This window comes from Petaurus breviceps, unplaced genomic scaffold, assembly GCF_028583685.1.
Source record: "Petaurus breviceps papuanus isolate PSGF00001 unplaced genomic scaffold, PetGlider_PUasm1.0 90977, whole genome shotgun sequence".
NCBI lineage: Eukaryota > Metazoa > Chordata > Mammalia > Diprotodontia > Petauridae > Petaurus > Petaurus breviceps.
Genome location: NW_027187391.1, coordinates 13,349,694 through 13,369,137, shown reverse-complemented (window position 1 = coordinate 13,369,137; position 19,444 = coordinate 13,349,694). Strand labels below are relative to the sequence as shown.

General features: G+C 37.6%; 1 protein-coding gene across 7 annotated transcripts in view; it reads right to left on the bottom strand.

Moving 5' to 3' along the window:
• Positions 1-19,444, bottom strand: part of SLC18B1 (solute carrier family 18 member B1) — a 51,751-nt gene that overhangs the window by 28,566 nt on the left and 3,741 nt on the right. For 3 of the 7 annotated variants that reach the window (XM_069077359.1, XM_069077358.1, XM_069077357.1), the window contains exons 3-8: positions 14,962-15,016; positions 12,387-12,526; positions 10,064-10,159; positions 6,734-6,807; positions 3,966-4,113; positions 2,749-2,905 (exon numbers count right to left, since the gene is read on the bottom strand). In XM_069077359.1, the coding sequence (XP_068933460.1) occupies positions 2,749-2,905; positions 3,966-4,113; positions 6,734-6,807; positions 10,064-10,159; positions 12,387-12,428 (517 nt within the window). In that variant the 5' untranslated portion in view covers positions 12,429-12,526; positions 14,962-15,016. The other 4 variants (XM_069077356.1, XM_069077354.1, XM_069077360.1 and 1 more) reach the window with 4 other exon arrangements.

Here is a 19,444-nt window from a genome sequence, read left to right as displayed (position 1 = left end):
CAAGAACATTGCCAAGAATTTTTGAATCCTGCAAACTGCCAATCAAAAAAATCTGGATTACCTCCAGAAAAACAAAAAGAAAAAACTATGCTGATATTCCAAAACACATAGTAATTAAAGAATAATCCCCATTGGGATAGAACAAATTGGAGAGTGATCATGAGAAACTTTCAAATACAAAGGAAAAAAAAATTCAAATAACATAAGACTATTCTGCATCAACTAGAACCACAGGAGGAAATAGAAAAAATATATCCCAGAGCAAAGGATGCGGCCCAAATTTACCTTGCAAATATGAACCTATTAATAAAAAAGGTGAATATTCAATAAAAAAGAGGTGTTTGAAACATTCATAGAGAGGAAATCAGACCTAAAGAAATTATTTGCTTCTCAAATACCACAGACAATGGAAATACGAGAAGGGTAAACAAATACAGTGACCAAGTACAACAACAACAACATAATGAGAGAGGCCATTGAAATATTTTTCTAAATGTACATGAAGCAATAATGACAAGGACAGGAGCAGAAATCAAATAGAAGTGATGATGGAGAAATAGTACTGAAATATCATGGAGCAAGTCTCATAGCAGTCCACCTACAAATGGATTGTTTTTTTTTTTTTTTGCAGAGCTGAGTTACAGAATAGGAGAGCACATAAAAGGGGGTAGGGGAAGAAGAAGATAGAGGTGAATGCAGGACATTCTCTATCAAGTTAAAGGCTAACAATGAAACAATGAAAATATCCTGTAGTCTCTCAGGAAGAAGATAGCTTTCCAAAGGATGAAAGAGGAGGCAAAGGAAGAGATTTAAAAGGGGGTAAGAAAGGAGAAATATTATTTCAGTGGTAAGAGGGGAGTATCACTGATGAATACTCTACTGGAAAAAAGAAACGTTCTATAAAGGGAAATGGGCGCCCTACAATAAGTAAGATTAACAGGGATTTGGTGCTTAGATAGACCACTCATCCTTCCTTAGGGAATCAGGGCTCTGGGGAACAAGTTACACCTAGAACAGAGGAAGGGTATAGACCCAGGGAAGGGATTCCAAGGCAAATGGGGGAAAAAAGTTACCAAAGGGATGGTAAAGGTCAATAATAACCTGCACAATCAAGGACACAGGAAAATTGTTACCATGGATAATATTCTTTCTGTCACTGGCAGGAAAATGGTATTTATAAGAGTGAGAAATAGTGGGGAAAAGGCAGCCAGAGGGCAAGATGTACCAGACAATGACAGAGAAACTGTTTAGATGAAGAAACCCCAAATAGCTATACCTTGGAAGTTTTAATTTCATGAGGAATAGAGACACTCAAAAGGCCTAAGTAAGTATAAGGGTCATGAATCAAAGAATAAAAATCTGGAATAAACAGAAAAAAAAGAGAATTGAAGGAAATCAATGTTTTTTTTTTTTTAATTCTGAAAATTAAAAAAATCATGAACAAAAAACAACTTGAAGGAAAGGAGAGGAAGGCATATTCTACTTGACTACTTGATTGAGAGAAAAAAAATAAAAAGGGGAATCAAATAACTAGATAGAAGCAAGAAAGGAAAAGGCTCCTCTGAAAGTCTATGAAGGAAGAGAAGGTACAACCTGCATTCATAAAGAGTTTCCTCACTTGGGAGTTCCCAATACCAATGAAATCATAACAAATAAGGAATGACTCCTTTAAAAGAAAACATCTGAAATATTATTAAATATTTATTGTTTAATCAAGAGATTAAAAATAAATAAAATAAAATAAAACCAGCAATTTCACCCTACTCAATACTAAGAAGGGAGAGGAATTTAATTGGTATATAGAATTTCTGGATAAGGAAAACTCCTGAAATGCAAGTCAGCACTGGTATATGTAACTTAACGGAGAGAGAAAGTACAGCATGGAGAAATGGGAAACTGGAACATAAAGAAGGGAAAGAGCAGGGAAAGGAATTTTGACTTGAGGTAGTATAAAGTGCCAACTGGGGAAGGCATGGCCACTAAAGCAGACACTGAAGGTAAGTTTTGCTTTCTGTACAAGTTTATTTATAGCTAGTCGCACACCTAAAAACATATAGTTTTAAGAACTATGTCCTGCTACATGTTAAGATTTTCTTGTTTTGTGGGTTGTCATTTGGAGTTCCCTTTACTCTTATACTATGTTATTTCATTGATAAAACATAACTATTTTTTATTTTTAAAAAATGGAATATCCCAACTTTGCCACTTATTATCTTGTCAGCTTAAGCAAATCATTTAAACTTCAACGGGTCTCAGTTTTCTCATTGTGTAAAAGGGCCTCTACTAGATGTAAAGGGTTATACTAAATTGGGATTTTTAAACTCCTTTTCTGTCATGGACTCCTATAGCAGCCTGGTGAAACCTATGAACGCCTTCTCAGAATAACATTTTTAAATGAATAAAACAAAATATATAGGATCACAAAGGAAACCAAATGTTTGTAAATATAGTTATCAAATTATTAAAAAATCAAGCTCATTTCATACAGTTAAAAAATATAAGAAAATCAAGTTCATGGATCCTAGGTTAAAAACTCCTGGATTAGATGGTCCCTCTTGGTAATAAAGCTATAATCCTATAATAATAGTTGCATCTTCTAAAGAGGAAAAGTGGGTAATTTATAATTCCTATTATAGACATAGCTTAACATAAATCACATGTTCATCACCACTTTGGGGAGGGGATATATATTCACAAATCTCTTCTATCTGGTCAAATACCAAACATTAGTAAGAAATGTTGTCTTACCATAATTAGGTAAAATACACATGTTGAATGGCACCATCAGTAGAACTAAGCATCCAAGAAAAATAAAGGGCACTTCATAGCCAAAGGTTTGATATAAAAAACCACCTAGAGGAGGTCCCAAAACTAGACCCAGCCCAGAAAAGATTTCAAGGCTTCCCTAAAAATAGGAAAACAAAGAAAAAACAAGTTAATGTATTTCACTAGTAGCATTAAAACTAGTTAAGTACTTAAGGACCACCCAGAAGTAAACTACTATAAGCCATTTCCCCTCATCAAAGTCAAGCTAGAGACAGTTATTTTGCAGAAAGGGTAACTTTTGGTAATAACAGTTATAGATGTAGAGCACATACCAAGAAAATTCCCCACCGCTGATATGCTGCTTCTTGAAGGATACAAGGGGGCCCTTAAGAGTGAAGTGTAAGTTTACTTGTATAGAATCTAGAAGTTAGAGTGGTATGTGACACACACTGTACAGTTGTTTTACTTCCATGCATTACACAATCTTCAAGAATTCCATGGCAATAGGGAGGCCCAAAAGGGTGATCTTTTCCCATACAAGGAGGCCAAAAGAAGTATATAAGGACCTACAGTTCTGTATATTTTAAAGTGGAAGAGTAGGACCCAACATTTCATGCTATGCTACAGGGATAGGTCTTTTACAAAGGCAAATTTGCTACATTCATACTTCTAACTAGCCAGAAAAAAAAATGTAGTTTCAAAGAAAATTAGAGGTGAAGAGAATAATTTGGTTTTTACTTCATATACTTATATAACTCTATCTTCAGAAGGCTGTGGAAAATGAGTTACACCTTTCTAATCAACTCCAAAGAGTCATTAATGATAATTCTGTGGCCCTGGAATATAAGATAGGAATGCAAGATTTTTTTTATCCAGACCTGTGATTTCATCCATATTGGGATAAAAACTGGTGAGAAAATCCTTTCTTCAAAGGCGACGTTCAAACTATTTGGCAAATTATGGTCTTAGAGAGCTGTCTGGGCACTGAGAGGCTAAGTTCAGGGTCACCCAATCAGTATGTTTCAGAGTCAATCTGGGTCCTTCTTACTTTCTAACCTACTTCTCAGGAACTTAACATAACAAAAGTATTGGGAGAATAAAAACATATTAATATGTATGGAAAGAAGGGCTCACAGCCTCTTTGGAAGTGGGAAAAACTCAGGAGCCAACAAAGATTTGGCAAGCACTTAAAGACATACCATCACTGTAGCTACGTTATTTGGAAAGGCTTTTGCAAGAAGAGAAGACGATGCAGTTAATGAAGCAGCAAAGCTTATCGCATCCACCACTCTCACAAGAAAACACATTGCAATAAATACTGGTCCATCTGGAGCTCGGTCCAACATACTATAAAAGAATAAAGACAATTGTCGAATATATTGCTGTCTATCCCAATCAACAGATCAGCATAACAGCCTGATTAGCAGAACAAACATTCAATTTCTTCAAGTACTGGGGGACAGGCATTAAAAATGTTGCTTTGGGTTACACTCTCACAGTAAGGAAGAATATCGATTTTTAAGGATTTGATTTGTCAGGGGCGGCTAGGTGGCTCAGTGAATAGAACACCGGCCCATGATTCAGGAGGACCTGAGTTCAAATCTGGCCTCAGACACTTAACACAAAAACTAGCCATGTGACCTTGGGCAAGTCACTTAACCTCAATTGCCCTCCCAAAAAAAAGAATTTCATTTGTTCTGGGGTGACTCAGTCTCTTCTTTTTTCCCCAGCTCTTGTGATAATGTTCAGAGAACACACACATACCCACACAGTTCCACAGTGCGTGGCACATATGGGTATTTAATACTTGTTGACAGATTGATGAATGAGGGTACAAACTTATCATCTTCAGAATGATTTGAAACACCTTAGTACTACCCTAAACATGGAACAGCTTGGGCAGAATCATTCAGAATGGCTACAGGTCCCTCAGTTTAGACTTTTAACTTTCATAACTTTGAACTATCCTCAAGTCCCTGGCACTGGCTAGTCTAGGGTATGGAGGGGTACCTGTGATATCTTTTAGAGTAGGTTTGCTTTTACTCACTAGAGTCTACACTACATTAAAACTGGAACAGGTTAATGGGTACCTTGATAGTAATCAAAGTTTGATGGGTCTCTTAGAAGTGGACTTTGTAAAATTGTAACCACCTACCATTACTGATCTAAAAAGAATCCCAGAGCTCAGCATAGCAATATTTCTTCTACTCTCTTTTAACTCCTTTCACTACCTAAACTGATTTTCAAAAGGCAAGAAAACAGAGTGAACATCAAGTAAGTGATAACATTATGTATATGCTTTTAAACACATCTCCAACCACTTTCCTAAGAGTATAGTTTTCATTGCAGCAGAGAAGAAATAGGAAATAGGTAGTTTGACTGGGATCTAACTAAGCTTTTGGCTCTTTGTGGGACCCAGATTAATAATATTCTACATCCAAGCTGGATTCTGTTTTTTCTTGCCTGGGTTCTTCATGTTCTAATTCTAAGTATGGTAGTGATATGTTTTTTTTTAATTTAATTATTTTTAAATGTTTATTATTTATTTTTAACATTCTTTTTTAAAAATTTTGAGTTCCAAACTCTCTCCCTCCCTCATCCCTCCCCCACCCATTGAGAAGGCAAGTAATATAAAATAGGATATCAATTATATATGTGAAATTATGCAAAACAAATTTCCACATTATCCATGTTGCAAAAAAAAAAAAAGCAAGAAAAATAAAGCAAAAAAATTATACTTCAGTTGGGCTAGTGATATATTTTGTTGAGAATAGAAGCTGGCATGGATTTTCTTTTGTGATCACTCCAGGATGATTAATCTGGGGCACACAACACTAAAGGGCAACAGGCCAACCCAGCTTTATGCTTAATTTTACTCCTGGGTAATATTTAGATTAGGTTTCTAAAGCATCTAAGAAACAGAGCTGATACTTGAATTTTACCTAAAGGGGAACAAAATGTGGTTGCCAGTCACAGAAGGCAAACTTTGGATTGACTGTAGATCCATAAACCAATTACTCATGGTCTTACCTGTGTCTCTCAGTCAAGTTAAAAGTGAGAAAGTACTCAGAGAGGTTAAATGGGGAATATGACCTTATTTCAAGAATTACTGAAAATTAATCTGCATGTAACCCAAAAGAGTTTTGTGCCCTACTTGGATGAATAAGCATTTTATTGTTGTTACTGTTCAGTCATTTTCAGTTGTGTCCAACTTTTCATGACCACATTTGGGTTTTCTTGGCAAAGATATGGGAGTGGTTTGCCATTTCCTTCTCTGCTCATTTGACAGATAAGGAAACTGAGGCCAACACAGTTAAGGGACTTGCCTAGGGTCACATAGTTAGTAAGTGTCTGAGTTCAGATTTGAACTCAGAAAGATGAATTTTCCTGACTCCAGGCCTGGTACTCTATCCATTGTGCCACCTAGCTGCCCACTGATTGAGCATATATGGTACTAAAGAGACAGCATATTGGGGGCATGTGGCAAGTAAAATGAAGGAAAGCCATAATCCCAGAAGTTTGCATTTTGGAGTAACTCACTCTCCACGATGCCTTTGAATAATGGCTGCCAAAAATAAACTAGATGCAAAACACTGACGCCTTCCAGGAGTTGCCTGGTATTTGATTTTTACATCTTTACCTCATTTTAATCAGACGACTATATGACTATACTCCCTTAACACATATATGCTTTCTATCAATTTGCTCTCATGCTTGTTAGTAAAAGACTCCACAGTTGTTTATTATATATCTACTGTGGTTTAGCTCTCAATGAGTTATGAAGGGAGCTATTCTTGCAGACACTTGCCATCTCTCCCACCAGTACCTAACATAATTTCAGTCATACAGGAAGAAACTAAAATAAGTTTTTGCTGATTTAAATGCACTCATACAAATTTCAAAATGAATACAGATTTTGAAGTTGATGTCCAACCCAACCCCCAAGCCCAGAAAGCCAGATACTCACCCAAACAGAACTGTAGCTCCTCCTGAGACAAACATTCCTGCCACAAACATGAACTTTGCTCCAATGTATACAAGCTAAAATTTGTTAAATAACAGTAATGAGTTAATTACTCCAACTCTATATCTATGTTAACAAAACTGAGTATCCATTATATATCTAACACTGTACTAAGAGACTCAGAGGACTTATCCTTGTATCTCCCATATATCTAGTACATTGCATTTCACATATTTAGTATTTAATCAATGTTTGCTAAATGACTTTACAGAGTATGGGGAAGATTATGTCATACAATATCTAGTATTTATATAGTGCTTTAATGTTTGCAAAGTACATTACAAAAACTTTCTCACATTATCTTCACAGTCCTAGGAGATGGGTGATATTATTATCCTCATTTTACAGATGAAGAAACTGAAGGAGACAGACGTGGCACTCCACCTCCTGTTAGATTGAAATATGAAAACAGCTATCTCTTTTGCATCTTTTGGGTTGCTATTATATATTAAGTCAGGCCAAAAGAGCTTTAAACTTATAGGCCAATTATTTTAAAATTTTAACTAAATTTAATTAATTACTAGCTGTAGCAGCAAGCACCCCAGTGTCCCCAGAGTGGCTGCCAACACAGGTTCTTAGATCTGCTTTGTTAAAGGAAAGCAATTCAAAATGGGTTAACAAGCTTACTTTAATCAGTCAAATATGTATTGTTTACCTAGTTCAGGGGAAAAAGGTCAGCACCCCGAACTTCAGAGTATACAGACAGAATTATCAAGACGGAGAAACAGATCAAGTATACAGGTTCCCAAACTGTCCAACCATTACATCCATACCAAATCAACATCTGGGTTTTTCAAAGGGGAGGGGGGCTCTCAACAAGGGCTTCCCAGAGTCTCATCTGATCAAATCACAGAACACTTCTCAAAGTGAGCCCCAAAGCAAAGCCTCACATCAGGGATTATATAGCCTTCTCCTGGCTCAGAGAATGTAACCACCCTCTTGACCCACTGCCCAATCACACAGCATCAAGATGTGGGCATTCCTGAAAACCAAGCCTCCTGCCACTGGCTCCATGTGACCACATTCAGCCTATTAGGAGGCAGAGTACATTTTCAAATCAAGGAAGGTTCTCAGAGTCTCTAAGGGAAGATCTTTAAATTTGCATTTCCATTACACTAGCTATTCCTTCTGGTCTTGGGTATACTCCCTTCTCACTTTTGCCTTTTGGAATCCCTACTTTCCTTCAAGGCTGAACTCAAGCACCACCTTCCACAAGTCTTTCTTGATACCCTCAGCAGCTAGCCTTCTCTCCCAAAACTAGTGTCATGACACTGTCACCGTCCTGGTGCAGGCCCTTCATCTCACACCTGGACTAATGCAAATGCTTGCTGCTTGGTCTCCCTGCCTCAAGTCTCTCTGCTCCAGTCCATCCTCCACTTAGCAGTCAGACTGATCTTTCTAAAGCAGAGGTCCAACCATGTCACATTTCTACCCCTTCTCTGAAACAATTAACTCTGGTGGCTTTTTAACATCTCCAGGATCAAATATAAAATCCTCTCTTTGACTGTAAACCCCTCATAACTTGGTTGCTTCCCATCTTTCCAATCTTCTTACACCTTCCTCCCTGTCATGTATTCTGTGATCCAGTGACACTGGTCTCCTTGGTATTCCATAAACATGACATTCCACCTCCTGACTCAGCATATTCACTGGCTGTCCACCATTTCCAGACTCTCTTCCTCATTATCTCCAACTCCTGGCTTCCTAGGCTCTCTTTAAGTCTCATGCTTGTTTACAAAGAGACTATTTTGTATTCATTTTGTACATATTATTTATGTACTTATACAGGTCATCCCCAAAGTCTTACTGCAGCTTTAAACTGTTGAAGCTTAAAATTGTAATGTTTGAGACCCCTTGTATAGGCATCCCTTTCTTCTTTATGGAAGGGATTTTTTTCCACTTTTATCTTTTTCTCTCCAGTACTTAGCACAGTCTCTGGCTCAAAGTTAGTTAGTCAGTCAATAAACATTTATTAAACACTTACTACATGCCAGGCAGGTGAAGTGGATGGAGTGCTGGTCCTAGAGACAGGAAGACCTGGGTTAAAATCCAGCCTCAGACACCTACTAGCTGTGTAACCCTGGGCAAGTCAGTCACCCCCTATTTGCCTAAAAAGCCTTCCTGGATCACTGCCTTGCATAGTTCAATGAAATTATGAGCTACACTATGCAGAGTTACCCAAGACAGATAGGTCATATGGAGAACTCTGGCAAAAAAAATGAAGAAGGAAATGGCAAACCATTCCAGTATCTTTGCCAAGAAAAACCACAAAGGGGAAAACAAGTAGTCCATACGGTCACAAAGAACTGGATTGAACAGTAACAATGTGTAAAGACACTGTGCTAAGGGCTGGGAATACAAAGAAAGTCAAAAGACAGTCCCTCCTCTCAAGGAGCTCAGCCTAATAAAGGAGACAATGTGCAAAAATAATGCATAATAAATGCTCATTGACTGATTAGAGATGTACAGAATGTAATGAGGCTTTGCTGAGTATGCCCAGATTACTTAAGACAGAGAAAATCATGACCCTGACATCTGCTACAGGGCTGTTTGTCTTAGGTGATCTGGGCACACTCAGCAAAACGCTATTCTAATAGTATTAGAGAAAAGTGAGTGGACTTATGATTTGGTACAGGAAACTACAAGGTGAGGAAACTCTCCACAATCCAGATCACCTTCTCCTTAGCCTCAGTGAGCACTGAGAAGCAGCCTCTAAGTGTCAGATGTGGAACTTGAACACTGCATTCCTGGCTTTAAGGTCAATTCTTGATCCATTACATTTTCTGCAGCTTCTCGCATAGTATTTTAAAAATGTGATTATATACCTAAAATGCAATTTAATATTTCAAAAATTCTGTTTCATCAATGTTGGTATTTCTTCCACCAATATATATTTCAGGTTCTAGCTTTTCCATTTATTTACTGTGCAACCTTAGACAAGTTATTTAAGCATTGGTTTCCTCATCTGTCAAATGGAGATAATAATACATAAATTACCTGCCAAACTCTTTTATTGTGAACAACTTGGGAAATATCTACAAATTTATTTAATAGATGTAGTTAAGACAAAAAAATTATTTACTTAAACCATTGTTTCTGAGAATGAGTGTAAATAGAAGAACAATTCATGATATTATTTCTTCTACCCAATATATAGCATTCATCACTCCTATATTAAGTGGAATGACGGGAAGATCATTAAGAAAACATAACTAATCAAATTTCATCATGCAACCACATGATGGTTTATGAACTAATTCTAAAGACACTTACATATTTCCCAAATAACAAGGATGATAACAAGTTGAACAAAGCATAACATCCAAAGATCATTCCAATAACTGTATTGCTGACATCTTTTTTTTCAGCCTTTAAAGGAAAAACAACAAATTAGCATAACCAGGGCAAAATAAAATCTTTAGAATAATAGTGTTATATTCTTCTAAACCCTAGTGAAAAGAGCACAAGATTAGGAACTGGAGAAGCTGGGCTCAGATTCTATCCCCTTAAGACATTTAAATGCACAAGATTAAGATCAGTACTCACTGGGAATAAAAACCCAACATCAACATTGATAGTAATGTGGCAGTGACTCAGTAAGTGATTCAGTAAGACCTGAGTTTTGATCCTGCCTCACTCTCTGGCTGTGTGATTCTTGTCAAGTTACCTGACCTCTCTGAGTTTCAATTTTTTCATGTGTAAAGTGAAGGACAGAGATTCTACAGCACCTAAGTTCCCTTCTGACTCTAAATCTATGCTCTTGTGATCACTATATTAACATTCCATCTTAGGAGCAGGTTGTCCTCTTTGATATTAACTGCAAAGGATTATAATCCAACATCCTACTTTCTTCTTAAACAGCTAGGAGATGAAGTGGATAGAGCACTGGGCTCTATCTTTCTGATTTCTTTTTTTTTTTTTGGTGGCTTTTTTTTGGAGGGGGAAGGCAGGGCAATTGGGGTTAAGTGACTTGCCCAAGGTTACACAGCTAGTAAGTGTTAAGTGTCTGAGGCCACATTTGAACTCAGGTCCTCCTGACTCCAGGGCTGGTGCTCTATTCACTGTACCACCTAGCCACCCCATATCTTCCTGATTTCAAATCTGGACTCAGATACTTAGTAGCTTGGTGACCGGGGCAAGTCACTCAATCCGGTTTCCTCATTTGTCAAATGACCTGGAGAAGGAAACGGTACACCATTGTGGTATCTCTGCCAAGAAACCCCCAAATGGAGTACAACAATGGATATTATTCATGAATCATTTAAAAATGAATTATCAAAACTATTTCCCGTTCACCCCACCTTTTGATGTGACTAATTTCATAAAGATGCTACCTACTTACATAAAAAAAAAGTACTTTTTTGCCCTAAGTTTACTTCTTCCTGTATGTCTTCTCACATTATGGGCCACTGCAAATAGATCCTGTCACCCAATCTCCTCAGAATCCCTGTGACAGCTCCCAATCTACACCCGCTGCCCTCCATCTCAGAAGAAGATCCTGCTCTTTACCAAAGCCAACCTTGCCTGCTATGCCTTGATACCTTCCCTTTTCATTTCCTCTTGCTATAGCTATCGTCTCTCTTCTCTCATCTCAATCTTTCCTGATCTACTTGTGTTTTCTGAATTAGTCTCCTAACTGGTTTTCCAACCTCAAGTGTCTAAATATAGGAGGCACTTAATAAATACTTATTGGTTGATATCTTTTCTGCACTGTAGAGTATAATCAAATTGGCTTTCTTGTTTCTCACACACAACATTCCACCTCTTTTCTTGTATTGGCTGTTATTCTCAGTTATTTTGTTTTGACTGTCAAAAAAAACTCAAAAGAAGAAAAAAATCCGAATGTCTAATAAAGTTACATTCAGAAGAAATCAATCATACAGGACAGGAAACTCCAAGGAACTGTCCATATTCTTCTGGTAAAGGATGTTTTAATATCAGAATGAGAGGCCCCTGTAACATAAGGGAGAATGTACTGAACTTGAAGTCTGGAAGACCTGAATTAGTACCCAGCCTCAGTCACTGTCTAGCTGTGTGACCCTGGGCAAGTCACCTAACCTGTCTCAGCTTCAATTTTCTCATCTATAAACTGGGCATAACAATAACACCTACCTATCAGAGTTGTTGTGAAAATCAAGTGAGATAAAGCACTTTGCAAACCTTGAAGGGTTATATAAATGCCAGTTATTTTCACAATGGAAAGAATATTGGCCTTAGAATCAGGAAGACCTGCATTCAGTTCTGTCTGTAAGAAATTCTGGCTACATAACCATGGACAAGTCATTATAGCTTTCAATGCTCTAGACAACTTTCTGAGAATATTAAGTTGAGTTTCTCTTATCTAAGAGTTCTCTACGCTAATAAATCTTAGTTCTTTATTGCTTCAGATAAGTGAGTTTCGAACTTAGCTTAATATTTTCTTGCTAACTTAAGATTTTATCTACTGATATTTGTTCTGACATATTTAAAACTTCTGCATGATATAAAGTACTATACATACCTTTTTTTCCTAAGAGGACAATTAAGTTCTGCATTAACCTCTCTCCTTTAGTAGGGTGTGGGGAGTGGGTGGGTAAAGGTATAAAAAGCCTCTTACCTCATTAGGGAAAAATGGTCCCAGTATTGAATAGCTTATCATTGATCCCAAATTAAGGGAAGCAGCAGATATTAGTGAAGAAAGCTGTTCTTTTGAAAGACCTCTAGATTCTTCTCTGACAACCTCTGGCTGGCCATCATCTTAAATACAAACATTTGGAGGCAACATAAATTGAGGTACTACTAGCCAATATATTTTTATACCAGTTTTCTCTCTCTTTCTCTTCATATATACACACATATATTATACTCTTAATACTAGTTTATAAGAAAATTAATATTAACAGTAGTTTTAAAAAATAAACAACCCATTAATTTTTGCAGTTGAGATACACACTATCATTCTTGGTTTACTGTGATTTTAGAGACATGGTTTTCATTTTTATCTATTTGGCAATAAGTATTTCAAACCAGAAATTTACAAAAACATCTAATTAGTTTAAAGGGAACACTATAAATAAGACACATACTCTTTGTTGTTCAGTTGTGTCTTATTCATGAACCCACTTGGGGATTTCTTGACAAAGACACTAGAGTTGTTTGCCATTTCCTCCTCTAGCTCATTTTACAAACAAGGAACTGAAGTAAACAGGGTTAAATGACTTGCCCAGGGTCACATTGCTGATAAATGTCTGAACCGGAACTTGAACTCAGGCCTTCTGATTCCAGGTACTGGACGCTATCTATTGTACCATCTAGCTGCCCCACATATTCTTTAGTAATGCCCAAAACAGGGGAATGAATTTCTGGGTTTTGTTCTGATGAATTTACAAATCTTTTTTGACTAGTTTCATATGCTAGAATAGACTAATTTTCCACACATTATTGTTCATTATTTTTCATCTAAAGGCATTAAGGGAAATGAGGGTACAGACAAATAAGTAAAATCAGACAGTGGAAGCATTACAGGAGAGAAAAGTAGGCTTTAATAAAAAAAATTCTTATAAATCTGGAAATTATATCACATTCAGTAACTAATTAATATACTCACATACCTTTTAATTTATTATTTTAAAATACATTTTATTGGGCGGCTTGGTGGTGTAGCGAGTAAAGCGCCGCACCGGCCTGGAGTCAGGAGGACCAGAGTTCGGTTCCGAACTCAGACACTTAACACCCACACAAAAAAACTAGCCATGTAACCTTGGGAAAGTTACTTAACCCCAATTGCCCTCCAAAAGGCAATATATATATATATATATATATATATATAATCTTATTAAAATTATTAAAAAAAACATTCATTTGTTTAAAAAACTGAGTTCCAAATTCTTATCTTCCAACTTCTTGAGAAGGCAAGCAATATTATATTGGTTATACATATGAAATCATGCAATATATATTTCCGTATTAGCCATGTGCACACCTTTTAATTTAGCTTTTATTTTCAAGTCTATCACATTCAAACTAGTTATTATGCTCATGTACCTTTTAATTAGGGCAGCTAGGTAGCTGAAGTGGAAAGTCAGACAGAGGAGTTTAAATCCACCGTCAGAAGTGTTGTAGCTGTGTGACCCTGAGCAAGTCATTTAACTGTGCCTCAGGTTCCCCTTTTGCAAAATGAACTGGAGAAGGAAATGGCAAACCACTCCAGGATTTTTGCCAAGAAAACATTTAGCTTTTATTTTAAGGCCTATCACTAACTTGAGTTAGTTAATTGATTCATGTAACTTTTAATTTAGCTTTTTTTTTTTTTTCAGAACTAGTTCTCAATTTAGTTTAAAAGCTGCAAGAACTTCCCAATACTTCTAAGGTTAGTTACAGAGAAACTGTCATTCATGCAGAAACAGTTGCAAGCTTGTTGTCCCACAATGTTTCCAACAAGCTACTCTGGTTAGTTAAATAATCATCCAGCCAGAGAAACCTTGAGGGAAATAATACCATTTGCATAAACCGGGATATCCGTGAAATTCACCAAATAGACACAAAACTAAAACCCAACACCCAAATCACTTTGTTACACACTAGCAAATCTGGAATAGTAACTGCTGAACCAGCGAGGGCGGGATAGCAGAAAAAATGGAATAAAAAAAAAAAGCTGGAGGTAGGAGTGAGGAGGGGGAAGTGGGAAGGAGAAGAGTGCTGGGGAAGACAGGAGACGTAATGTGAAAATTTCCTGGTCAAAATTCCCTGTAGGGAGACAAGTGAGTGCACCTTGTGGGTACAGAGGGAGTCAAAAGTCGTCTATCCCGACACACCCCTTTCGGAAGCCTTTTAAAAGCCACCACTTCTCTACGTCCCCGACAACCTGAGGTTAAGTTGCTCTCGGGCGGCAGAGGTTGGTCCATCCCGGGCCTGCGGAGCCGGGAACGCTGCGACTTCTTGGGATGGATTCGTGCGTGAGGCGTCCGGGATTCTGCCTTCACCCAGTTAGCACCCGCTTCTCGGTGCCCTTCGTATGTGCCCGAGCATTCTCCGAAGCTCAGGGGCGTTCTCAGACTCACACTTAGGGGTGGAAGGTTTCCTCGGGGAGATGGTGGGGTAGTTCCCCCCCCCCCCCCCCCCTTTTTCCTTCTTTTTTTAAAGGCACAGTCCACTACCGTAATTGCCGAAGACAGAGAACTCAAGAGACTAACCCACGTGGTACTATTTGTTTGGCTACCACTGGCATATAATCGAACCCCTTTCAACCTAAAAAAAAAAAAAAAAGCATAGCTGTCAATTAAAAATCAAGAGAAAACAAAATATATGAGTGGAGTTTGATGTGGGTGAAAATAGATTACTGTGGTGAAAGACAAATGTAGGGTTTTAAAAATTAAGATCCTCGAATTCATGCACTGTATTGTCTTCCTTACCCTGCTTTTTAAATTGCTCTAAAGCATTGTAAAAGGCATAGAATGTTAGAAATGGAAAGGAGCTGAATATGAAGATAAATTAGCCCTCAAGGTCTCGGATTCTAAGCTATTGGTACCAAACTGCAAGTGCTTTGCAGACTTGGATTCCAAGTTTGTGCCTGAATTTATTAGTGAGATAACAATTAGAGTGCTCAAATTCTATTTACAGCACGGTAAAACTGAAGCCTAGTTCTTTCTAGAGCAATCTTAGTAAATCACTGTCTTCAAGGCCCAACCTTTAAGCTAGCAATTATTACTGAAGGTGAAGGTACAGATATGAATATATGACTAGTCTTAAAGAACATGTGACAACACATTAATGTATAACATATATTGATCTGACTACTGACAATTAAATTTGGGGATAATATGGATTTAATTCATTCTCCTCCCTTTGGACCATTTCACATCATAAAAAGCCCTCAACTCAACAAAAAAATGTGACACCTACTTTCTTAAGCCAAATAGAATGAGAAACTATGAAAATATGAAACTCAAAGGACTTGATAGTACTTATAAGCAGCTTTGCAGTGGGTGGTAGGTCATATATTGTTAAACAAAGTCTGTTTATTACATTTGATTTTCAATGATCTGTCCCATTTTGGGAAGAAAGACGGATACTGATCTGAGGTAACCTTAATTTATGGTACTTTTATTTAAAATGTTGCTCCTCTACAATGGCCAACTCAGATGCTTCACCCTAGAAGCAAGGTTCTGGAAGGCTCTGTCTATGTAGCATACCCACATCAACTAAATCACAGATCCCTAAAGCACTGTATACCTGTCAGTGTGTAGGAAGTATTGAATAAATACTTGTTGACTGATTGGGTCCTGAAATATTAAAATCTACTAAGTTTGCATCGTGAATCTAGTCCAGACTACTCATTTTGCAAAGAAGAAAACTATGTCCTGAGAAAGTATCCTGCCACGTTCACCACTAGAATGGCAGTTTCTTGATTTCCAGTCCCATATTCCTTTCAATAGATTAAAAAACAAAACAAAACAAAAAACCACTCTTAAACTCAACATGTCCAAAACTAAATCAATTCTCTTTCTCCTAAAATCCTCCCTTCTTCCTAACTTTTCTACTGCTGTCAGGGATACCACCATCTTTCAGTCACACAGGCTTACAATCTAACTGTCCTCTTCCACTCCTCAATCTCAAACCCCATCTCCCTCCATATTCAATATGTTGCCAAGTTCTTTCTATTCTACCTTCCTACTTGAACGCTTCCCCTTTCTTTCCTCTGACAATGCTACCACCATAGTTCACATCTTCCTCACCTCACACCTGTGATATTACAATAGCCTCTGGCTGGTTGGTTCATTCCATGCTCGCTGTCTTCCTAAAGTGGAGTTCTGGCTGTTATCTCCCAATTCAATAAACTCTAGTGAATCCCTATCACTTCTAGGATCAAATGTAAAACCTTCCATTTGTTTGTTTGTTTATTTTTTATTTTTGGAGGGGGGAAGGCAGAGCAATTGGGGTTAAGTGACTTGCCCAAGATCACACGGGTAGTAAGTGTTAAGTGTCTGAGCCTGGCTTTGAACTCAGGTCTTCATGACTCCAGGGCCAGTGCTCTTATTCACCTACTCACCCCCCACCCCATTTGGTTTTTAAAGCCCTTCCTACACAGGGACCTTTTGGGATCCAGTGATACTTCGTTCTTGCCACTCCTTGCATAAAATGAGCTCCAGGCTCCAGGGTTTTCATTAGCTGTGCTTTAGGCCTGGAATGCTCTCTGTCCTTACCTCTGCCTCCTGGCTTCCTTCAAGTTTCAGCTAAAATTCCACCTTCTTCAAGAATATTTTTCTGGTCTCCCTTCGCTTTGATATTATCTCCAATTTACATGGTATATATTTTGTCTGTACATATAGCTAGGTCCCTAATAGTTCAAATGATGAATCCTTTGAAGTCGTCACATTATTTAAATTTGCACTTCATATGTAGTTGTTTCCATGCTGTCTCTCCCATCAGATTGTCAACTTTTTGAGGGCAGGGGCTACTTTTAACTTTGTTTGTATCTGCAGAGATTAGTAACCTGTCTTGTACATAAAAGATACTTAGTGAATACTTCTTGACTTGACTGATATTGTCTAGTTGGCAGATGTATGATTTTAAAAACATATTTAAGAAACTGATCCAAAATAGATAATACAATTAGTATAGCTTTCATGGTTAAAAAAATATCCATTTATTTTATTAATTATTTCGTGTTAATGATTCCATTCAATTTTAGAAAATCATTAAATGCTTATTATGTGTTAGGTGCTGAGGATACAGGATGCTCTGAAGTGCTTAAAATATGAGACAAGATGAGGACATGAATATGAGGGAGAGTAAGGTAAGTGCAAATGCAAAATCTAGGGAAATAATCTGGGGGAATGAATGAATGAATGAAAAAAACATTTTTAAAGTACCCAAAATGTTCTCATCAACTTGCTAACACTGGGATACAAATAAAAACAAGCAAGAAAATGCCTGTCTTTGGTACAGTGAATAGAGGCCTGGACCTGGAGTCAGAGAGACCCAAATTCAAATTCTGCCTCAGATCCTTACTGGATATATGACCCTAGCAAGTCACTTAACTTCTGTCTGCCTCAGTTTCCACATCTATAAAATGGATGATAGCATCTACCTCCCAGGGTTACTGTGAGGATCAAATGAGATAATTGATATTTGTGGTATAGTGCTTGTTGTATACTAAGTGATTTACATTCTAATAAGGGAAGACAACACCTGAGCAGGGCTTGGGCTAGTGATAAGGAAAGTTAGTTTCCAAAGAGGAGTATTTTGGACAGAGAAAGAGACAGATCAATTTCCCCTTGGATGTAATCAGGGAAGATTTCATGAAAGATGTGGCATCTGAGTCAGGTCTTGAAAGGCACAGATTTAGGGCTAGAAGGGACCTTAAAGGCCATCAAATCAAACTCTCTCATTTTATGGATGAGGAAACTAAGACACAGAAAGGTTAGTGTTTTCGCCTAGGGTCTTATAGCTAGCAAATATTTAAAGGAGAATTTGAATGTAGGTCTTCCTGACTCCAAGTCCAGTGCTCTATCTATTATATCATGCTGCTTCTCAATAGGATGAGAGGGCTTTCTATAGACAGTCTTGGGAGGAGAATGATATATTTATCCCTACTATGGTGACCATGTGAGTTAAGCCACAGAACACGGGACAGAATGTAGTCTAATTTAAGGGAGGCAGCATAAGGAAGGAAGTGGATAAGGTTAAGAAGGGGCAACTGAATGGCTCAGTAGATTGAATGCCAGGCCTGGAGTCAGGCAGACCTGTTTTCGAATCCAGTCTTAGATACTTACTAGCTAGTGTAACCCTAGGCAAGTCACTTAACCCTGATTGACTCAGTTTTCTCATCTGTAAAATGTGTGGGAAGTGAAACTTGATGGTAAAGAACAGTAAGGTAGCTGGGATACTTAAATACTATGGTGGCCATTTTACAGAAATAGAAAAAAAAAGTTAGGGGAGAGAAGTTTCAATGGGACAAATAATGAGTTCAGTTTTTGATGTAATAAATTTGAAGTACTAGGAGGACAGACAGATGGATATGTCCTGCAGGCAACAGGTCATGCATGGAGACAAGCATTTAGTGAAAATTTGGGAAGGAGATAAAGATTTGGTAGTCATATGCATAAAGGTGACTCCCAATTATGAAACATCAATATTTAAGGGGCATATAAGGAAGAACAGTCAGAAGAGGAATAATCAAAGAGATTGCTAAATATTTAAACAGTTTTTTATGAGCTAAGTGTTTTGGTTATAATTAAATTTTCTACAAATCTTGAAGTGGCACATAATTAAGTTATGGATACTTGTTGTCTGTTCCCCTGGACTATTTGCAAGCAGCCAATGGCAACAAAGCCAAAGGGATTCATGAAGAAACATTCTTAGCCGGAATTATTAAGAATTACAGAAAACCCTCCAAACATAGATAACCTGTCTCTACCCCTCTATCCCAAATTTCTGATCTTTTCCAAAAATATAGTATTGTCTTATTCCTCTATACTGTCCTATAGTAACATCCCTCTACATACACATACACTCTGCCCCCAAAATCGTGTACTCCCTGGGAACATCCCATCAAGAGGAACCATGAGCTGCTGCCTTCTGGACAGAAAGAGAGAGAGACAGAGAGAGAGAGAGAGAGAGAGAGAGAGAGAGAGAGACAGAGAGAGAGAGAGAGACAGAGAGAGAGACAGAGAG